The 20,934-nt window shown below is 39.0% G+C and overlaps 1 protein-coding gene across 1 annotated transcript in view; it reads right to left on the reverse strand.

Annotated features, from left to right (window-relative positions):
* The window catches only part of LHFPL3 (LHFPL tetraspan subfamily member 3), a 444,944-nt gene extending 429,372 nt beyond the window's left edge, over positions 1–15,572 (reverse strand). Inside the window, exon 1 of the mRNA XM_045564639.1 lies at positions 14,981–15,572. Coding sequence (XP_045420595.1) covers positions 14,981–15,410 — 430 coding nt within the window. The 5' untranslated portion in view covers positions 15,411–15,572. The remainder of the gene's footprint in view (positions 1–14,980) is intronic.
* Positions 15,573–20,934: the final 5,362 nt, after the last annotated feature.

Raw genomic sequence — 20,934 nt, forward strand, 5'->3', positions numbered from 1 at the left:
TTCTTGTTCTTTCTGGGACTGCCTTTCTAGAGTGATGATGACAATGACAATGATGGTGGTGATACTAATACCTGATGTTTATGAACGTTTTCTGTGAACCAGATGAGATAACTGAGGCACAGGTAGGCTAAGGAATTGGTCCAAGGTCATTCAGTGACCTTGTAAATGAAATAGCCACTGCACAAGCCCAGATGTTCTGGCTTCAGAGCGTATATATTTATCTAGTATGGTATTATAGCTGCCTCTACATTTTTCTTCCCAGTAATGGAAAATTCTTCCCAATCTTAGGAAGAAAACTAATCATAAAGAGATCCTCAACATTAGGAAGTGTTTTAGTCTTCATATCTCCTCTAACACACTTAAGAGGCATGCAATAGGTAAGGATAAATGAATAAGTGAAATAACAGATGGACTGAGAATCCGATTATAGTACTTCTAATAATTTTGTTTGGTATTTTTACATGAAAACTCAGAAATCTACTACACTATATGTCATCGGAAGTGGGGATCTTCACTCCTTTGCTCCTAATATATGGTTTATCTTAGAAAAACATGACACTAGCTCGATACAGGAGATTCTTGAGTTTTGAGTAGTCAGTTCAGAAACTATAATTAGTTTGCATGCATCAATCCACTTTTATCCTAACCTGTCTCACTTTTAGCAATGGCACAAATTGGTGACTTGGTGCTTTGATGTTCAGAATTCATGTGGCCATAGAACTAAGCAAAGTCATAGAATGTTATCCATGGGAATTACATTTTGGGCAACATGGCAGGTCAGATGACTCAAAAAATCCAACTGGAATATCTAAAAATACTGAATAAAAATTCAAAACATTTTTAATGTACATAACTGACCTGATGGTAAGGTAAGAAATCCTTAGAAATAAGAAAAAAGACAAAGCAAAAATCCACAGAAGTAATTGAGCACTAAAGCTGACATTAAACTTGGGGGTGTCAACTGATCACTTGTGGTCAAGAGTTTTTTGTTATCTTTTTCTTATCATAGACAATGATACTATTACAATAACAATTGCTAGAATTAAGTGGGAAGGCTATTTGGGAGTAACTATATGTAACTTTGTAAAAACATTTATTACATGTACTTCATAAATGTAAGAAAACAGAATATAAAGTATTAAATATTAAATATATTGAATACAGATACAATATTATATTTGATTTGTATAAACCATACCATTAAAATACTTGTATGTATTTTAACAAGTAACTAACTTTCTTCCATAAACATACACTTTTGCCATTTTATGTTATGCTTGTTATGGTTGCATGCAGTTACTGATCAAAATCTAATGATGCCCTCTTCAAAAATAAAACTATAGGTAAGTGAATTTTTTCCATAAAAGTTGGTAACAGCTAAAAAATTAATGAAATCGGTAACCAAATTAAAAAGTGAGAAAAATAACAAGAGAATAAACACCAAGAAAATAGAAGAAAGGAAATTTTTTAAAAGCAAAAATTAATGCTATAGAACAGAAGAATATAATGGGGAAGAACAAAATTAAATTGGTTCTTTTAAAAAGACTAGTGAATCTAACAAAACTTTGGCAAACCTGATCTAACGAAAATAGAGAAGACACAAACAACTCTTATACTATTATGACAGTATGTCATGAACAGCTTTATTCCAATAAATTGGAAAATGCAGGTGAAATAAATGGACAAATTCTTGGGAAAATATATCTTTACAAAGTGACTCAAGATGAAATTTAAAAAACCTGGATGATTCTATAACAATTAAAGAAATGTAATAAGTAGTTTAAAATCTTCCTACAAAGAAACACCAGGATCAAACAGTTTTATAATTCTATTAAATATTCAAGGAACAGATCATTCCCATTATACACAAATTCCTTCAAAGAACAGAAAAAAAGAGAGACTTCTCAACTTTTATGAAGGTTACATAACCCTGACACCCAAACTAGGTAAAGACAGTATGACAAAGGAAACAAAAAAAGACTAACCTTACTCATGAAAATATTAATAGTTTAAAAAATAAATATTAGCAACTGAGTCTCAGGATGTAAGACAAAGCTGGCTTTATTTTTAAAATGCATGCTTACTTCAACATTAGAAAATCCAGTGTTATATTTCATCTCATCAGTATATATTAATTCAGAAAAGTAATTTGATCATCTCAATAGATGAAGAGTGTGCATTCAATAAAATTCAACATATCTTCACAATTTTAAAACTTCTTATCTATGTAGGAATATAAGAAATTTCTTTAACCTAATAAATAGTATTTGCAAAAAGTAAAAATCTACAGCATATGTTATGCTAAATGGTAAAATATTAAAATCATTTCCTTTAAAAACAAAAAGACAAAATTAAACAATGTGTTCCTCAGGAATATGTACATTATAGTGATAAAACTATAAAGATATGTAAGGTGATAACACAAAACTCAAGAATTAGCTACTTCTGGGTGGAAGAGGGATATAATCAGGAGAATGGGTAGCAGGTACACAAATGTGCATTTAATTAGTATTCTTTAAACCATACACACACAAACACACACACACACACACACAGGCCATGCACACAAATGTAAAATATGTTATTCATAACATGTTAGCAGATGCACGGAAACAATGGTTCATTTTGCAAGTGTTAAACAAAACCACAATGATGGGTAGGCTAAATAACATAACTACAACAGAAATTTAAATAACTTTCTATTTCATTGCACAAGTTCAAGCTTCACTGCTTAGAAGTCATATTTCTACACTATACTTGGATAATACTTTAACACATTTGGGGAATAAATTCCAAATAAACTGCTCATGTCATCATGAGACTTGGAGAGGAAGAATTATATATGAGCTCATCCCATATCCTGAATAAATCTATCATAATTAAAACTTTAGTATTTAGGGACCTCCTCTCACAATCAGTAGGCTGGTTTTTTAGAGACTTTTTGTGGAAAAAAAAATCAGTTCTTTAATAGTACACAAAAAAGAGAACAGCACTTGTCAAATGAACTTAAACTGATTGCAGAACTTTTCGCCTTTGTTCTGTGCACCTTAAGTTCAGCCAAAAAAAACTTCTAAGCAGCCCTACAGAAATGCAAGTGTGCTATACTGACATGCAGTATCAAGACGGTTTCAGATTTTCTACTTGGCCTGTTCAGGCACAGACACTTCAGTGGGCACTGTGGCCATGGCAGGGCATTGAGCTAATGAGGGGGAATTCCGGTGAGGATTAAAAAGAACACTCTTTGAGTGTGAGACGGTGGGGGGGGGGGGGAAGGTTGAAGTTGAGCAGGGAAGTGTGCTTTTTGAAAGTTTTCCTCTAAAGAACTTGCTACACTTCAGGTTCTCAAAGAGATAAAATATGAACCAGATTGAGTCCAGATCCCATTAAAAAAGAAGAAGAAGAAATTTTTTGTGTCCTGTGAGTGGCATCCAGTGGGGAACGCTGTGTGTGGGTACAGCAGGCACTCATTCCTTCCCTTTTTGTTTTGTTGAAGGAAATAGAGACTGGAATATGTAGGCAGGAGCTAGTAATTAAATCAGGTGCCTAGTCTTTCATTCTGATCATGTGAAGTGTTATTTGCCTATGCCCGGGGTCCATGTTCCGAGTTATCTTAAGCATTGTTTTTAAATTCTGAATAGTCCCTAAAGTTTTCCAAGAAATAGGATTTCCAACTCTACTTTTTACATTTTCAAAACTTGTTCAGGCTACTACAGAGACACAACCAATAATGCCTAGCTCATGACCACAAACACCAAATGGCTGTCTGGAATCCTGCATTTCTGAACTCCTCAACTTCTCAGTTCTCCAGCGACCTGCCCACGTCATTTCCATTTGTCCATCTCCAGTCTAAGGAACAACAGCCAAAATATCCTGATAGGGAAGACCGTGCCAATGAGTCCCCTAAAAAAGTAGGTCACTGGAAGTTACAACAACTTCTTCAGAGGTCAGATAAATCATAGAGAGTAATTTCAAAGAATTTTATAATCTATCAAGGCCCGGGGCTGCAGAAATAATAGCCAGGAGAGGTTGGCTTTTTCCTTGTCGGTAAAGGAGTTTTCCCTTCTACTGCATGTATTATGACGAATCCTTTTTATTATTCTTTTTCAGCCTCATATTTTATCCTCCAACCCCCATCCCCTAAAACATTATCCTATGATTAGCGTCAGGGAGAAAATGACTCTGGACCTGACCCTGTAAAAGGCAAAGTCCTGAGAAGCACAAGATGGCAGGGCTGGAGCTCCCTCTAGAGCCCATCCTGCCGTCCATGGAGGGGTCTTCAGTAAAGCGAACCAGGGCTGGTGGATCCTGACCCATTTCCCCATCCCAGCCCGGCTCACTGCAGAGCCGGTTCCCAAAGACCAAGAGGTCTGGAAGAGCAGAGCTATTCACCATGACCTTCAGGACTGCTCAGCAACACTTGCTGGTGTCTCCAAAAATAACGAAAACAAAGAGTCTAATCGATCAACAGTATTTAGTTAGTTCTCTTGTCAACATTAACTCCGTGTATTCACCACAACAGGGATCTGGAGAATGTTCATTTGCTCACTGTTCAGTCACCAGTTTGGATCATAGTCACAGATGTAGTCATAGCAAACTGATATTCTGATATTACAACAAACTGGTGACTGTAGACCTAAAATGAAAACATTAATAAGAAGTAATGTTGGTGTTCTTTTTTTTCTTTTTTACTTTCTTTAGAAAAGCTAAAGAATTACAAGGAATTGCCATGTTAATGAAAAAGAGAGCAACATAGTCTTCATTTGAGCATAAATCTGATAATCTGAAATCACTACCTTCTTTGCTTAGGAAAAAAAATAAAGATTCACAGATATAACATTGGAAAACCTAATTTTCAATGTATTATAGCTACATTTAAAATAGCACAGAATAAACGCTACTTCCAATTTGTTCCTAATGTTATTAGAGATCAAGAATATTCAATTTTGCTTTTGATAACTGTGAAGAGGAAATAATTTGGGTAAAATCTGGTAATATTTCTTTATCATTTTGAGGAACTTAGTAAGAATGACTGAATGTTCAGATCTTGACACAATCAAAAACTGTCTTGTTCACAACGTCTTCAAAACACGGCCTCCTTTTTTCAAGTTTGTTTAGTCGGGATTATAAAACAGTTCAAAATTACGTCCAAAATACATTCCTGTTACTTTTAGTCATTACTCCAGACAAATAAATGCAAAAGCTAGACCGGTTAACACAAAATTAAACTCTTAACTGAATATGGCATTTTGTCAGTAATATATAAAATCTATTATAGCAATCACAATGGCATTTTTATAGCACCGTGCAGTTTATAAAAGGCATGCACAACCATTATCTTTTTCAGTCCTCAGAAGAAGGTAGATCTGGCATACGTAAGTTGTGATATTAAATTGCCTTCATTAGGTTGCACATTGTAAGTTCAGCTTTTCTGCCTACTAAATTTTCTGAATACTAACCATGCCTCCAGCCCTGATCTCTTTAGTAGCAGTGGTAATAACAACAGTAATCATAGCTAACATTTTTTGAGTGCCTACTACATGCTAGATTCGGTTTTAAGTGTTTTACATGCATCAATTCAATAATCCTAATACAGAAGACAGATATTTTTAAAGTCTCATTAGATTGAGAACATCTAACTTTGGATACTTACCTGTCTGTCTAGGATTGTTCCCTATTTTCTTTCTGCTTTAATTTTACCCTATCTTTCATGGTTTCCCTAAGATTTACTTTCTTGGCAAAAGCACAGAAACACTTGGTTAGCATATTATTTCTTTAATGTCCATAACTTGCAATCTCCTTTTTTTTGTATCGGGAATAAAATTGTATAAGCCTTACAAAAATAAAGTCATGAAAATGAAAAGTCAAAGATAGTTAGATGACTTGCCCGAAGTCATTCAGCCAATAAGATGGCAAGTCAAAATGCAAATCTTCCGACCACACACTCAGTTCCTCTTCCTCACTCTGATGCCTCCAGAAGCTGCTCAAGTCTAATATTACCCTCTCTGGTACTGTGTCTGTGACTTAGCAATTCTGTCCGCCTTCACCACTACCATCAACTAACAAATCTACTAACAGCATTTCTGTATTTACTGCAGAATGAGTGACATAGAGCCAGTAACACTGACGTTGCCCTCATCCTGTAAGAATTCACAGTCTAAGAAGAATGGCAATGATATCAGAGGGGTTGCCAAGGGGACATTATGGGAAAAGAACCACGCTGGGCTCTAGGTTAGAGAAATGAAAAGGATGGGATAAAGGGTACCTTGCCATACCTAAGTATGCGTGAAGAGGAAAGTCTGGTAAACATATAATTATTTCCCCTATAAGTAGCAGCTCCTTCCTTTCATGATGATACAGAATGGTGAAATACTGAAGACTTGCACTAAACAAATGCACATTAAGTTGGGAGGCAAAAAAAGAATGGTAGAAATGGAACTGCACAGGGAATTATTTAATAGGTGAGAGCTGACCTCCATTTTACCAAAGTGTCATTTTGGCAAGACTCTTAATTTCTCTCAGACTTGGTGACAATATGGAGGAGAGTTTGATTTTGGCTCAAACCACTTATTGGCTCTGTGACTTTGAAGAACTTTTTGAGTAATTTTCTAAGCCTCAACTTCCTCATCTGCAAAATGGGTATAATAATGCTAATCCTGTAAGACTGTTGTGAGGGTTAAACATACTAAAATAAAGGTTTTTGCAAGTCGTAGTTGCTCAACAGTTAGTATTTACCAGTATTTCTTTATCTAGAAAATGAAGAGACTGTGCTAAATGATTTTTAATATCCCTCCAATTTTCTAAAGCCTGAGTCTATATCCATTTGGTATTAGGTTAAGTACATTTGTCAAATGATGTTTTAGCTATATCATTGCTCAGAGGTAGACCGTGTCATTTTTTTATAGCACAGAGGGTCGATCAAATAACATCTGGGGAAAAAATTCTAATTTTCAATCAACCCACCGTCTAATTGGAGCACATTAGCAATGAAAGACATAAATGGAGGTGAGAAAGGAAAACCAAACAAAAGTGTCTCAAAATTGCTTAGGTTAAGTATCCCATCTACCTTCTGATACAAAATTACCTCTGAATGCAGGCAAATCTTTCACAATTTTCCAAACAAAAGATCATTATTTTTATAAATTCTTACTAAATCATCTTTTCTCTGGAATACTATCTTTCAAACATTTTGACTACAGCCTACAATAAGGTAATACATTTTATAATGCAACCTAGTTCACACACACGTGTGTAAGTCTATAAATGTTTTAGAAAATAAATGTTTCATAAAACCCTTATCTTCTGCCTGGCATTCATGTTTTCTACAACTTTAATCCAAGTTCTAATGGTGATCATTAGCTACTAACAGATATCATGATCATTAAAAGGCCACCAATCATAATTTTTAAAACACGGTAGTACAGTGTTCTTTTCTCTATGAAGGTTTTTTTGTAACATTCCAAGTGTTAGTATTAATACTATGCCTTGTCCAGTCAACTGGTTAGAATGTAGATATTCAGTTAACTAATATTTGACATCACACAGATCCACATTATTGCTGGCCATTAATCATCTGAATCTTAGATGAATTCCATTAATCAAGCTTGTAACTACACATGTTCTTAATATGCTGTATAAATATATTTACCCAAATACTCACTGTAGGTTCCCTTTTCCCATTACAGGCATTATAGGAATCAATTTCACCTCACAATCTAACTAGATTTTCAACAAGAAACCACAGGAAGGCTTTTCATTTTACAATGACCTTTTCTTTCTCAGGTTGGCTTATTTTAATCCTCCATATTTCTGCCATACTAGAAGTTCGATCATCTCTCCCTTTGAATAGCTTGATCTTAGAATCTATTATAATTCCCTCCATGGGAGGTGGAGCCATAGTTTTTCTTTCTCAGTCACTGGGATTTGCACACAACTCTGCACCATGCAGCATACTCCAGTTCTCTGCTTGTCCTATGCCAATACCTTTTTAAGCCACTGATGATACTAAATTCAGCAGGCTTTTTGATGCTATCAAATTCCACAGGCTTTTCAACCTTGAATTTCACAGTCTCTTTTCTATTCATACCTCATTTATTTTTGGTGTCACTCTTCTATGTCCCTGTCATTCTTCACAGCTGGATCTGTTTGCTTGTTTTTCAAATGCTGAGTCTTCTGTCAATGATGATATACATTTCCCATTTTGATTTTGCAGCACCTCACTCTTCATCTTCATTGAAATCAACTAAGGGTGACACAGACCACCATCCCCCGCCCGAGACCACTTCCACATCCCTGTGATGCATTCTGTACTAAAGCTAAAGTTGAGTCCTCTTCAGACTCCTGTCTGCCATTATTTTCTAATAGGGCAAAGAATATGGAGAACTCTTGATTAAATTCTGCATGTCTGCTTCTGAGTTAAAGCCTCTTTTCAGACGTGCAACTATTTATCATTCATTACCATTACCTTTCACTACTCTTCCACCAGCTCTTTCATGGATAAGTGAGAATCTTAAAATTTCCTGCAATTAGAAGACTAACTTCACTCAGACTATCATTTAGGACATTTCCTCCTGTTGAACACACATAGGTAGCCCCTACCCTGCTGCAGACCTTGGTTTCGTTAGGCTGGGAAAGATGTCAGAACCTAAATATGGCAATTCTGTGCCAGCAACCCTACTTCATAAAGCTCTGCTTTCTTTTTTCATCCTTCCCAATAGTAGTCAGATACGCTTCATGTCTATATTGGTCAAAAAATTATTTATGTTCCTCTTGCAAGCCACTCATTTTTCTATTTTAGCAGAATAGATGAGAAGTATGCTCAAGATTACAGTTAGGACAATTTAAACTATGAATAGTACCAGGATCTTGTTTAATGGGAGTGTCACAAAATCATAGTCATAATTTCAGAGCTTATGTTTTTAATTATGATATTAATTATGGAAACATTCAGGAATCAAGGAAAGGGTTTTATTTCTTTTTTTACATATGGCAGTGACATTTCATAACAGCACTATATTTAAGTCATCAAATAACTTATCTACTATTTGTTATACAAAGTAGCCTCTTTCCATCATTATTGTCTTATTATTATTAAGAACAAAGGTTAGTTCCTTGCTTTTTCCTCCTATCAAATAAAAATTACAGTTGTTTCATGATAAGGAAAATTCACATTAATTAAAACTGGTGCTGACCCCTTAAAGTCCAAATATATTATGGAAATTACACTTTAAAACTAGACCACTTACCATGCTATTAAGCCCCCAAATTAGAATTCTCCTAGTGTGTTCTCTGCTTCATGCCAATGTGATCCAAAGTTCTCTCTACACCTGCCCAGAGATTATCTGCCCACACCAGGCACAGAAGTGCACTGAGCCACATACTGCCACTCTAGCTACATGCTATGTTGTTTCTTTTTTCCATTTAAAATTTTTCTCACTTTGAAAGATTTCCAAGGTATGTACATAAAGTATAATATATTGGCCTGGCCATCTGGACTCATCATCCCAAACAAAAAGAGCAATTACTAAATAGGGGTTTTCATGTTAAGCATCTGATACCACACTCTGCTTTTATTATATTTATTATTTATTTATAGAAGTATATAAGCACCTTGGTAACATTTTTACAGTGGGAAAGTTGTTAAATGTGCAGCCTTGCATCAAAGGGAAAAAAACTCCTAACAATATACCATATGGGTTATACGGGACCTGTTATTTTTCCCAGATGTACACTTAAAATCTCACTGTTATAAAAAGTGTTTGTTTTGACATTCACATCAATATATCTTCTATTGTCACGTTCCTTGTTATATTACATATAAGGAAAAAAGAGTTTCTAAATTATTTCAAATCACTTTCTTGTATGTTTGGCTTGGTAACTAGAAAATTCTTATAAGTGGAATATGTTGTTAGAAAACAAAAACTGCCTTCACCAGCAGTACACATTATTCCCTCTACACCTAAGAGAATGCTTGAAATGTTCTGGTAGAGAAAAACCTCTCGTTAGGGTAACTCCGTAACAGTGAATGCAGGAGGGATAAGCAGCTCTTTGAGGCAAGTGCTTGCTTTCTCACGTGGCTCAGCATTAGCCAAATGGTAAAGACTGATGATTATCCTGAACACTGAGTCTGCACTTGAGTAGACTCCTGTCCCCTCTTCAGAGCACCCCCATCAGCACTCTGCACACCTAGCACCACCACCCCACCTGAGCAGGCTCCTGGAAGAGCACGTTTGCCCTGATGCCCAGTAGGAAGAAATGGGAAAGCCTGGGAAACACATTGTCTTCTCCTGTCCAATGTGTCCAACCTGGAACAGGTCTCTGTTCTTTATGAAAGAAAGCCTGATCTCTTGATTCTTAAATAAAACCTCCCTCTTGGATGATGTGTTGTTGTTTTTTTTATGAGAAACTAAATGGTAAGGGAAAATCTGCTAAAACCTGAGATATGTGTGTTGTAATCAAGATAATTACCTATACATCAGAAAAGCCTCCATTTGGAAAAAAGCTCATCATGAATTACGCTGTCAAATCACAACCTTTGCCATTAAAGACTATGGAAAAGTTCTTTCAGTGTGGCCACTGTTGATGCCACAAACCATAAAGAAATAAATATCATGGCTTTCAAAGTATATAGCATTCACTTCTCACCATGGCATGTGGGAAATTTAAAGTCACTCCTGTCTCCTTTCATGTTTCACACCATTAATCATTCATTTTTTAATTCATTAATGCAAAAAAATTGATTGCAAACTACTATGTGCCAGACATACACATACCAGGATAAAGTAATAATAGTAACAAAACAACATCAACCATACCCAACACTCATATAGCACTTGCCTACTATGAGCCAGGCACTAAGCATATACGTTATCTCATTTAATCCTGGCATCAATCTCCTGTGGTACATACAATTATATGCCTATTTGCAGGTGAGCAACTAAAGTATAGAAAGATTAATTCCCCAGGTCACACAGTCAGTAAGTGTCAGAGCCAGGCTTCAAACCCACATCTTTTAACTCCAGTGTCCATGCTCTTGACCTCTATGCTATATAAAGAAAAACAGACAAGGCCTTATGGAACTTACAGTGTACTAGAGAACACGGACATTAAACAAACATGCAAACACACTGAAATTTCAAACACTAATGAGATCTATAAGAGCAGGGTGCCATGAGATAGGATGCTATATCATTGCAAAGGCTCTCCTTGCAAGCTAAGAAATGCAGTGATTACCTTTGGTGATTCTCATCTCACCTAAATGAAGTTATAAAATTTAAGAAAGCAAGCTGGCTAATAAGAATTTCTGAGAACTAAGGTTGGCAGCCTAAGGGGAACTGACTAACAATTCAGCCCTTAATCCTTGCCATGAAGTCTTGCCTTCTTGGTGGCCCTTCCTGTTGGTACACTTAGAATGATGACAGACGGGAATCTGGGGAATGCAACTCACTTTTGTCCTTATCCCTCCTGAATAAGAAACCCACCCTGGATCAGGTGCCCTTTCTTCACAGGTGAAACCGAGTACCTGTCCTCATCTGCTGCCTTTGACCATCCATGGTGGATGTCTACAAAATCTTAAATTCTACCTTAATACTTTGGCTTATAAAAAAAAAGAAAAGATTTTTTCGGCATAAAATGGTGAACACATGGGCTTCTGGAAACAATTCAAGTATGGCTCATATTCATAAAACAAAGCAAAAACCTTTTCCGAGATTTGGCTATTAGTAGACTCAGAAATCAACAGAAATACTGATTTAAAGAGAACAAGAACATAGAAGCAGAGAATCAAGTTCCCAGAGGGACAAAATTCCCTTTCCATCCTAATGGAAAAAAAAATCTGGACTTTATTACTTTGCTCGACCAATTACAGTCCTACTCCTTTCTTTTTAGCATTAGAGAAATTACACAGAAGAAAAGTCTCTTTTTTCTCCTCAAGAAGTTGTCTGTAGATTTGGGGAAGGTTTACATCTCTGATTGTCATCATTTACTTTATGTATTATTTTTATGTCTTCAGTCTTGATATTAGGCATGATCCATAAGTACAGGATTACATCCAAAGATATTAGCTCCTAAGTCTGTGTTTCCTAGTTTCACACTACTGATGCTGATAAAGATTTAGAGGGAAGAGGTAGAGGGTAAGGTGTGTATAATAGCACCATTAATTATATGTGTTTCACACATCTAGGTAGATAAGCAACATCATTTTCTGGTCGAATAAATTAATTAATTTTTCTAGTTCATTGTTCAGAATCATAAAAATAATAATTCTTGATATTGTATTACCATAAGAAAATCTCCTGTTTCATCATCTTGGTATACCATTTCATATAGGGTTTTATATTCTATCTGGCTCTGATTTAAGGTGTTATTATATTAAAAAGTTTAGATAACACACAAGTGAATCATTTGATTTCCAATGAGGGTTAAACAGCCTCTAATAAGTAAATGGTACATTAAGTCTCATCTTTCATATTTAGCAAATTAAACTTGAGATTAGCTTAGGTACATTTAAACAAGAAATAGGAGAAGGCTACTTAACATTAAAGAGGAATAGTCTAAAGGTTAGAAACTACACTTTCAAAGTAACCTACAATACATTATGTAAGATTTCTTGTTACTGCTGTGAGACTTAAACAAAAAAAAAAATCCTGAAAACCGTGTTAAAATTGTGACATTCTTCAGAAATATCTTCTATATCTCATTCCTTAAAAATCTGTGAATATAATTGACTTTGAGTTTCATTTGACCTGTCATCATAATCCATTCTTCTTTTATTAATATACTTCATTAATGAACAAAATCATGTCCTATAGTTTACCTAGAAATAAAATACCAAATAAATTGCAAATAAAGGTTTTTAAAAAGTATGCCACTTAAGGATCTGGACTTCTCCAAAATGAAGTAAACGTCCTTGTATCTTTAGTATAAAGGCTATCTCCACATTTTACATGACATGAAAAACAAAAGCGTATATTTATATCAAATGTCTGAAAACATTATATTTCCCTACCCCAGAATAAATGATTTTTGTGTGCTCTATTCCAGGAAAAGAAAAGAAAAAAAAAAAAAAACATTGTAAGAGTTGAAGCTTGTATTAAGTTCAAAGCTGGTATTTCTTTCCCAAACATCATTTTTTTCTGTCCTTTAAAAAAAAAAAAACTTGGGTTTAGAGTGTGAAACCTCATAAAAATCAAATATTTGAGAATATGTTGTTGAGAATTCACCTGCAAATTACTTTCAGACCTTTGAAAAACAATCTAATTTGAATCACTGGTCTAAATAGGTCATTTAACTCAGAATTAAAATTAGCTGTGCAGGGTCAATTCTTTCTCTGCAGCATCTGCATCCTGCATGTCCTAGTCTCTTCAAAGTCAAACCAGAACTAAGTGTCAAGAACAACCCATAATACACAAATTTATTCCAAATCTCAAAGTTATCCTGCTCTTGAAATGTCCCAAACAGTTAACATTATATATACATAACAGAGTGGGTGGGGTGCTTCAAGAAGTTAGGACTGGGGGGAGAGGGAAATGCAGAACTCTCAGATCTCAGCAGGATAATAGTGTGCGTGAGACAGCTGGGTCTCTACTGGTGCTCATTTCTTGTTTTTCACATACCCACTTTCACGGTATGTGGCAAATTAAAATCAGCTGAGATATACTTAATAGAAGACAAATACTTCCATACAAGTTTAGTCTTCCACAAGCTTCTCGTTTGTTACTATCAAACTAGCCATATAAGATCTTACCACCTTAACAACCTTTACGCTGTTGTCTAGTACCTTTAAGGATTTAATCATCCTACACCACTCTGGTAAACTCAGAGATTAAATTCCCACTACCCACAAAACCTTCCCAGAACAAAGGACAAAATCTTGAAACCAACATCTTTAAAGAATGACAACAATAAAATCAAACAAACCACAAACGAAAAGTTTGGCTGCCTGAGACATTCAATATTCCTACAAAACCAGACCATCCATAAAGCCAAAAGGATCTCAACAATGTTGGCTTGAGAGGGAAGAGCATCTAAGGCGGCTGGCAGAGAGGGAAAGGGCATCAGGGGAAGCACAGTAAGGAATCAGTCTTGTTTCAGAACTCTTCAAAGCCACCAGGACAGGCACCCCCATCTTTTCGGGGTGAAAAGTAACTTTGATGCTCAGACAAAAGTACTTTCATATGCTCCTGCTGGCAACAATCTATCGCCCACAGGCGAAGTGATCAGAGATGCTAATGAAGCAGGTTTTCCTCTCTGTCCACTTCCCAAAAATGGGATCTTGAGAAATCTTGATTTCCCGAAGACCCCCGTTGAAAGATGAAATGGCAAGACCTTTTGCACCGACAAGGAGGCAAACCGAGACTTGACATTGGGGGGTTAATACGGAACGTTCTAAGCTACATTTTTCTTAAAAAGGTGAAACCCGAAACACAATTAGGATTTATTCATCTCCAGACGGATGATCAAATATTTACAGCTGCCCGGGACAGAGAGAAACAATTTCACTCCAGTCTCCCCAGCCCTCGCCCCCAAGAAACAATGACAGAAATAGTCCCAGCGAGGGGCAGAGCAGACTGGCTGTTCCTTCCACTACAACCTCTCCAAATCCGCTTTTCACTTCGCCGTGTCAGTCCCTCCTTAGTCCCTCAGCACCGCCCCCCACATCTCTAAGCCGCAGCTTCTCCGCCCCCCATCCCTAGTTCTGAGCGGACTCCGCTCCACAACCGCCTGCCTCCGGCGCGTCCCTCTGCGGGGCGTCCCCCACACTTGGGAGGCTCACGGGAGCCCCGGGACGAGGCGCTAGCGCCGGGGCTGGGGAACCCCGGGGGTTCCGGCCTCGCGGGGCTCCCGCCCCCCACACCGCGACGCCCGAGCGGATTAAGTTGCCGGGCGCTCCGCGGTGCGCGCGGCCCCGTCCCTCCCACTCTGGCCCCTCCCCGGCTCGGGCGCCCCGGGTCCCCCGCCTCCGCGGAGGTGAGCGCGTACTCACCGGAGGTGAGCTGCATCCAGGCACAGATCTTGTACACGGTGGCCGTGTTGCAGAAGAAGAAGAGGGTAAAGCAAATGATGCAGGCGATGATGAGCATCATGGAGAGGCCGATGAAGAAGGACGCGGCTTTGAAGGCGCCCGAGGGCAGCGTGGAGAAGTCCGTGAAGCTGCCCCTGCAGGTCAGCTCCCGGGAGAAGCCGTTGCCGATGCAGTAGTGGAACAGCCCGAAATAGCCGGCTTGCGGGGTGTCCACGCCGTCGCCGATCCAGTAGGGCTGGATGAAGCACACCACGTTGACGATGGCAAAGCAGATGGTGAAGATGGCCCACAGCACGCCGATGGCCCGCGAGTTCCGCACATAGTTGGTGTGGTACAGCTTGGCAGCCTCCTGAGCCGGGAGCATCGCGGCGGCGGCGGCGGCTCCGGGCATTCTCCCCCTCCTCCTCCTCCTCCTGGTCCTCCGCCTCCCCCGCCTCTCCGCGCGCAGGAGACACTCACGGAGCCTCGCGCCGCAACTCCCTGCCTCCGCCTCAGCCCAGCAGCACCGGTCTCAGAGTCCGCATCCTCGCTCCCGGAAGGAGGGCGGGGGAGCGCCGAGCACCCCTCCGGCGCGCCTGGCACAGCCTCGCGGCCCCCTCCCTCCCCCGCTCCCGGCCCGGCTCCGGCCCTCCTCACCGCCCTCCGCCCCTCTCCCCGCCGCCGCCGCTGCAGCCGCCGCAGCCCGAGGCGGCAAATCCCGCGCGGAGCCCCGTGGCGCCTCCCACTCCGCTTCCCGCCTCCCGCCCCTGCCCGCGCCCAGGGGCGCAGAGGACCGCGGCGACCCTGGAACGCCCCTCAGGTGGTGGGAGCGCACCACAGAAGCGGGCCTGGACGCGGGGGGTGGTCTACGCAAGGGGCGGCAGTGTCCACGGGGCTCCTAGAGACAACGCCGGGATCCCGGCTGGTGTCAGGGGCCGGGCTCCAGAGGCTGATTCTGGGAGCGTTTCATCACCGCACAGCAACGTGCTTCGACCTCCGCATCTTTGCAGAGGCGCGAGGGGCCGCGCGGCAGTTGCAGGCGACAGAAGCCAAGAGAGAGGAGACGTACTGCCCCCAAGAGTCCCTGTTACCACAGAACTGCGCCTGCCTAACTCCTTGGTTGCCTCAGGTCGACAGGTGGAGACAGAAGTTGGGCGGGAGCCTGGCAGACAATAATGTAAAAGACGAGCCTTAAGGGTGGTCTTAAGTCTGCACAGCTGAGCTTGCTTTCCTCTCGGCGTTTCACTCTGTTCAGCCAAATGAACGATAGCCAGTCGATTCCCCGTACTTTCCTTTAAGTCAGGTCTTTTTCCCCGCAAATCCTGCCATAGATTGGGCCTGTGTGCACATGGAAGTGCCCGTGTCACAGAATTTCATAGTTTGTTGGAAAGCATTGGGTAGGTAGGTGGCCAGTGTTACATTTACTACACAAATATTCATTGACAGCTACCATATGCCCAGGAACTGTGCTGGGTGCTGAGGACACAGGACAGCAGGAGGTGATTGTTTTAATTGACCAGTACTATTTCCACCTCCTCCACAACCTAAAGCTTCAGTCAACCAGAGAGTTGTTTTGTGGATAATTTCCCCTGATGTATCCATATATAATTCCTTACATTTTCATGCAGTACCGCTGTTGTGTACACCTGCAATGTGTGCTGTTCTCTTAGCTTATTTTTTCCCGTTTAACAGTCTTTCTATTGGTTTTTTAACCGTCCTTACCTTTCAAACTGCATTTCTCTATTTTCATTGGTTACTTTTTTGGTTTCTTCTAACTCTGATATAAAGAAGTATGTAATCCCCCCCCCCCCTTTCAAAGCAATGAAACCAGGATGCTTAATTGCAGGAGCAGATTTTGGTAATAAACCATATGATCATTGAATTCTCTGGGCAGAAAGGAGAGAACTCTGATGGAATTTGACCCCTAAGTCTATAGTTAATTGGCCACATAAATGGCTATTTTATGGAAGAGGGGTCATACCCTAAGTGATGATAATTAACTGTGCTCTTCATCTGATAACCTGAAGATCTGAGATTGTATGAGGAGGGAGAGGGAGAGAGTAGAATAGGGATGTGGGACACACAAGGTAATGAAGGGGCTGCCGCTGAAACCTGGGAAAGGATTTAGAAGTGTGGGTGTCAGAATCTTACCATCAGTTTTTCCTTATAGGTATAAAATTGAGGTATTACAGGTCAAGGTCCATCAGTCAGGGCTTTGAAAATCAGAGGAAAGAATTAAACAGTAGCATGAGACATAAAAGTTAGTAAGAATTTCTAGCAAGTGTGGTTGTGGACTCTCAGGTCGTCTTTAAAATATCAGAGGAATTTGGAGGAGGTACAAAGATGACCTAAATATGGGCCAGCCCAATATAACACTTGCGAGTCTCTAAAAATACAATTTGTGATGATGCATCATCAGTGCTTTGGTGGCAATGGAAGGTCAGAACTTTTGTTAGGTTTCATTTGTCTTAACTCCCCTGAAGTTCCTGGTAAATCAGAAGTATTTTAACAAGGATGGAGGAAGAGGAAAAGTGAGGGTAATCAGATTTATGGGGCCATTTGGCAGGCTATGTGTCCCAGGGGCAGAGATAGCATTATAGTGAGAACTGACAGTAATTTCTAGTGACTCTCCTAAGCCCTAAAATCCCCCAAACCTGCTTGTACAAAGTGGTCTTTCTTTAAAATCAATGCCTAAAAGAGATCTTACTATTTCTATGGGGTGGTTGAGACAGAAGGTTGCTGAGAAGGAAAGGCTAGGAATCAAAAAACCTCAATGCTTAAATTGCCTTTACAGGACAAAGACAGGACTGGTGAGTGACTCAGATTCAAATGTTGTGATTCAAAGAGCTTTTCCATTTGAGTCATGCCAAAGGAGAGCCTTATTATTATTCTAGGTTTGGAATGGCCTCTAGTTTTGTGCTCAGAATCACTATGCCAAGGGGTGTACTCAGGTGTCCATTCTTGTCAATAACAATTAGGAACAGACCAGTATTGGTGTATTGCTGATCTAAGATGCCCCCATAGATTCCCCCTGACAATTTGAGTTGTTGCTCTTTGAGGTTTGGTTCAGTCAGTGATGAACTAGACCCTGCCAATGGCCCTTTTCCCCACCTTCACCCTGCCCTGCACCACAGCAGGTGCCAGGAGAAGGCAAGGCCTTTCAAGACTCTGGGAACAGGATGATGAGCTAGAATACCTATAAACTCTTGGCTTGCCATTAAAGAATGCAGAATATTCTACCCTTTCCCCCTCTGTCACTCACCCCCGAACTTATCCTTAGCAACCAAGAATCCAAGTGGTAAGACTGCTCCTATTCTTAACCTAAAACTTTTTGCTTGTACCCCATAGACTTTAGGAGTTCATACAATTACGCATCTGGACAACTCATTGCATTCACGAAATCTGATGTGACGAGGGAAGCTGTTTGGAGGAGGAAGAAATAATAAAACTAGCCTGATTCATGCTAAGAAGTTGCTATTGATAGAAAAGTATTTTGAAACTATAACATGATTCATATGTGCTAAATAACTAGTAGAAGTCAGTGTCATCGACAGCATCAAATTAGAAACACCCAACACTCAAGTCTCAAAGTTCACTGTTAAAAATGTTTTTCTCTTACTGCCACAAAGGGTCAGCAGTGAGACCAGCACTCTCCCTTTTTTGCAAACTGTGTCTCAATGAATGTTAGTTAGGGCTATAAAAGAGAAAGCAACAGAAGAATAGTTGGGCTGTTTGACATTGCTGAAAAGGTCCTGGGTGAGAAAAAGAGCTAATGTTTTGATCCCAGACTCATCTGAGGCAGTGTGAGGGTGGGAAAGCCTTGGAGGACAAGAGATTTGGAATCTAGACCCAGCACCATGTTTGCCTAACTGTGAGATCCACTTTCTCATCTCTAGAATTATGGTGAGTGAGAGAGGAGGGACATCAGATGAATTCTAAGGTCCCTTTCTAAAGTAAAATTCTGTTCTATTCTATAAAGACTATTCCAGGATGACTTTGGAAAAAATGTGAATAGAGAGATACAGCTCAGTACTTGAAAAAAGAATGAGACAGGACCTAAATAAGAGATAAGGCAAAACAGACATTTTATTTAAAATTGAAATGCCCTTCTGAAATCCTATTGGTATGATTTTTCAGGCAATGGATACTTAGAGTTTTTAGATGAGTCATTGCTATGACCTTAGATAATGGAGAAAAAGATGATTTCTAAAAACTGTTACTTAATCGATATTTAGGGCTATTACCAAGGTCAATATCAGATCCCATTCCAGAATATGAAGATTCTAATAATGAACCTCTTTTCACTCATTAAGGATTTCCCTCTGTTCTCCTTCCCCCTTTAGTTTCCTTTTAAGGCTTCTCAGAAATCTAAAACCACTTCTAAATTAATCTATTACTAAGATAGCAGTGGCAATCAGATGGATTGAGTATTTCAACACTCCCTGCAAATCAGGATCAAACTGATCACAGGACTCTGAATTCATTGCACCTTGGTCTATACCACATTTCAATGAGATATAGAACTTCAAACAGGAAGAGAAATGGGAAACAGAAATAGCAGCTTTCTCCTTTTCTTTTCTCCTTTATTTTGAATTGGATGTAAGTCACCTCTTCTATGAGATGTGTTTTTCCATTTTTCAGAACCCAGTTAAGAGCATACATTGTTTTCTCTCAAGGCTGAATATCTAAAAGAATACGCTAAAAGAACCATCTTGCTGTTAACCTTTTAAAACCTTTGATGATTTTAGAACAATTCTGTCTAAAGATATGTAATGCCCTCCATTGAATAACATACTATAGAAATATGACCATCACCTGAAGTATGATTTTTTTTAAAGTCTGTCATGGAATGATGTTACATTGAAGTTGAAAGTTCAGTCTGCAGGTTCTATTCTCCTTTAATCTAAAACTAGTTGGTATTCCTGATCTTTATTATTAATATTATTATTATTATTCCATCTGCTATCTATTCTGAACATGCTTCATGGAGTTTCCCATTTAAGGTGCAGCCTTGTTGATTTCAAATTGAAAATCAACATCTTCAATTCTAAATGTCCACCCTTGTACCTTCAATTTTGGACTCATATTTGAAACCACCACTTGGATTCCCTGTTAAAGGCATCTTTATCTACAAAGCTTGTCTCTCCTACTTGGCAATCACTGGATTTCTCAAACCTCAAGTTCAGCCTTTATGAGAATTTCCCCAAGCCACATAGCCTATATTTTGCCTTATAATCCCAAACACCTTTCTAAATGTGAAGAAAACCCATACAAATGCTTTCTTTTACTGCCATAGTAACAAAAGAATATTAATCTTAATAATTCAGTACTTTTGTCTTAGAAGCACATTCTTACATCTGCATTAGTCAGCTTTTGCTGCAGAAGCAGCCCAAACTCAGTGGCTTATACCCAGAAATATTTGCTTCTAACCCACAGCACATGACGGTTGCTGGTTGGCTATGGCCCTGCTTCAGGCAGTGGAACTGATTGCAGATCTTGTCTTCTCATTGTGAGGTCCAAGTTGAAAGAGCAGCCTCTATTCGGGACATGTTGTTTTATGGCAGAGGACAGAAGTATAAAATGCTCAAATTGTGAAACTGTATCTAAAACTTCTGCTCAAATATAGAATGCAACATGTTATAGTATATTCCACTGGTCAAAGCATATCATACAAAGAAGCCAAAGGTCAATGTGATGGGAATATATGATCCTATAACAGGAAACAACTGAGTGAAAAATCAAGAACTCTAATAAAATCGACTACATTCACCCTCCCCTCTGATAAAACTTTAACACCAACTTACTTTCCAATTGTTTCCTGGAAAGACTATATGTATATATGATTTTTGCACAAACGGTATAGATTTTCAAAATGAAATAACCATTTCAAAATGAATAACCATTTTATCCCACTCATTCTTTTATTGAAGAATATG

This window comes from Lemur catta, chromosome 11 (assembly GCF_020740605.2).
Source record: "Lemur catta isolate mLemCat1 chromosome 11, mLemCat1.pri, whole genome shotgun sequence".
Classification (NCBI taxonomy): Eukaryota; Metazoa; Chordata; class Mammalia; order Primates; family Lemuridae; genus Lemur; species Lemur catta.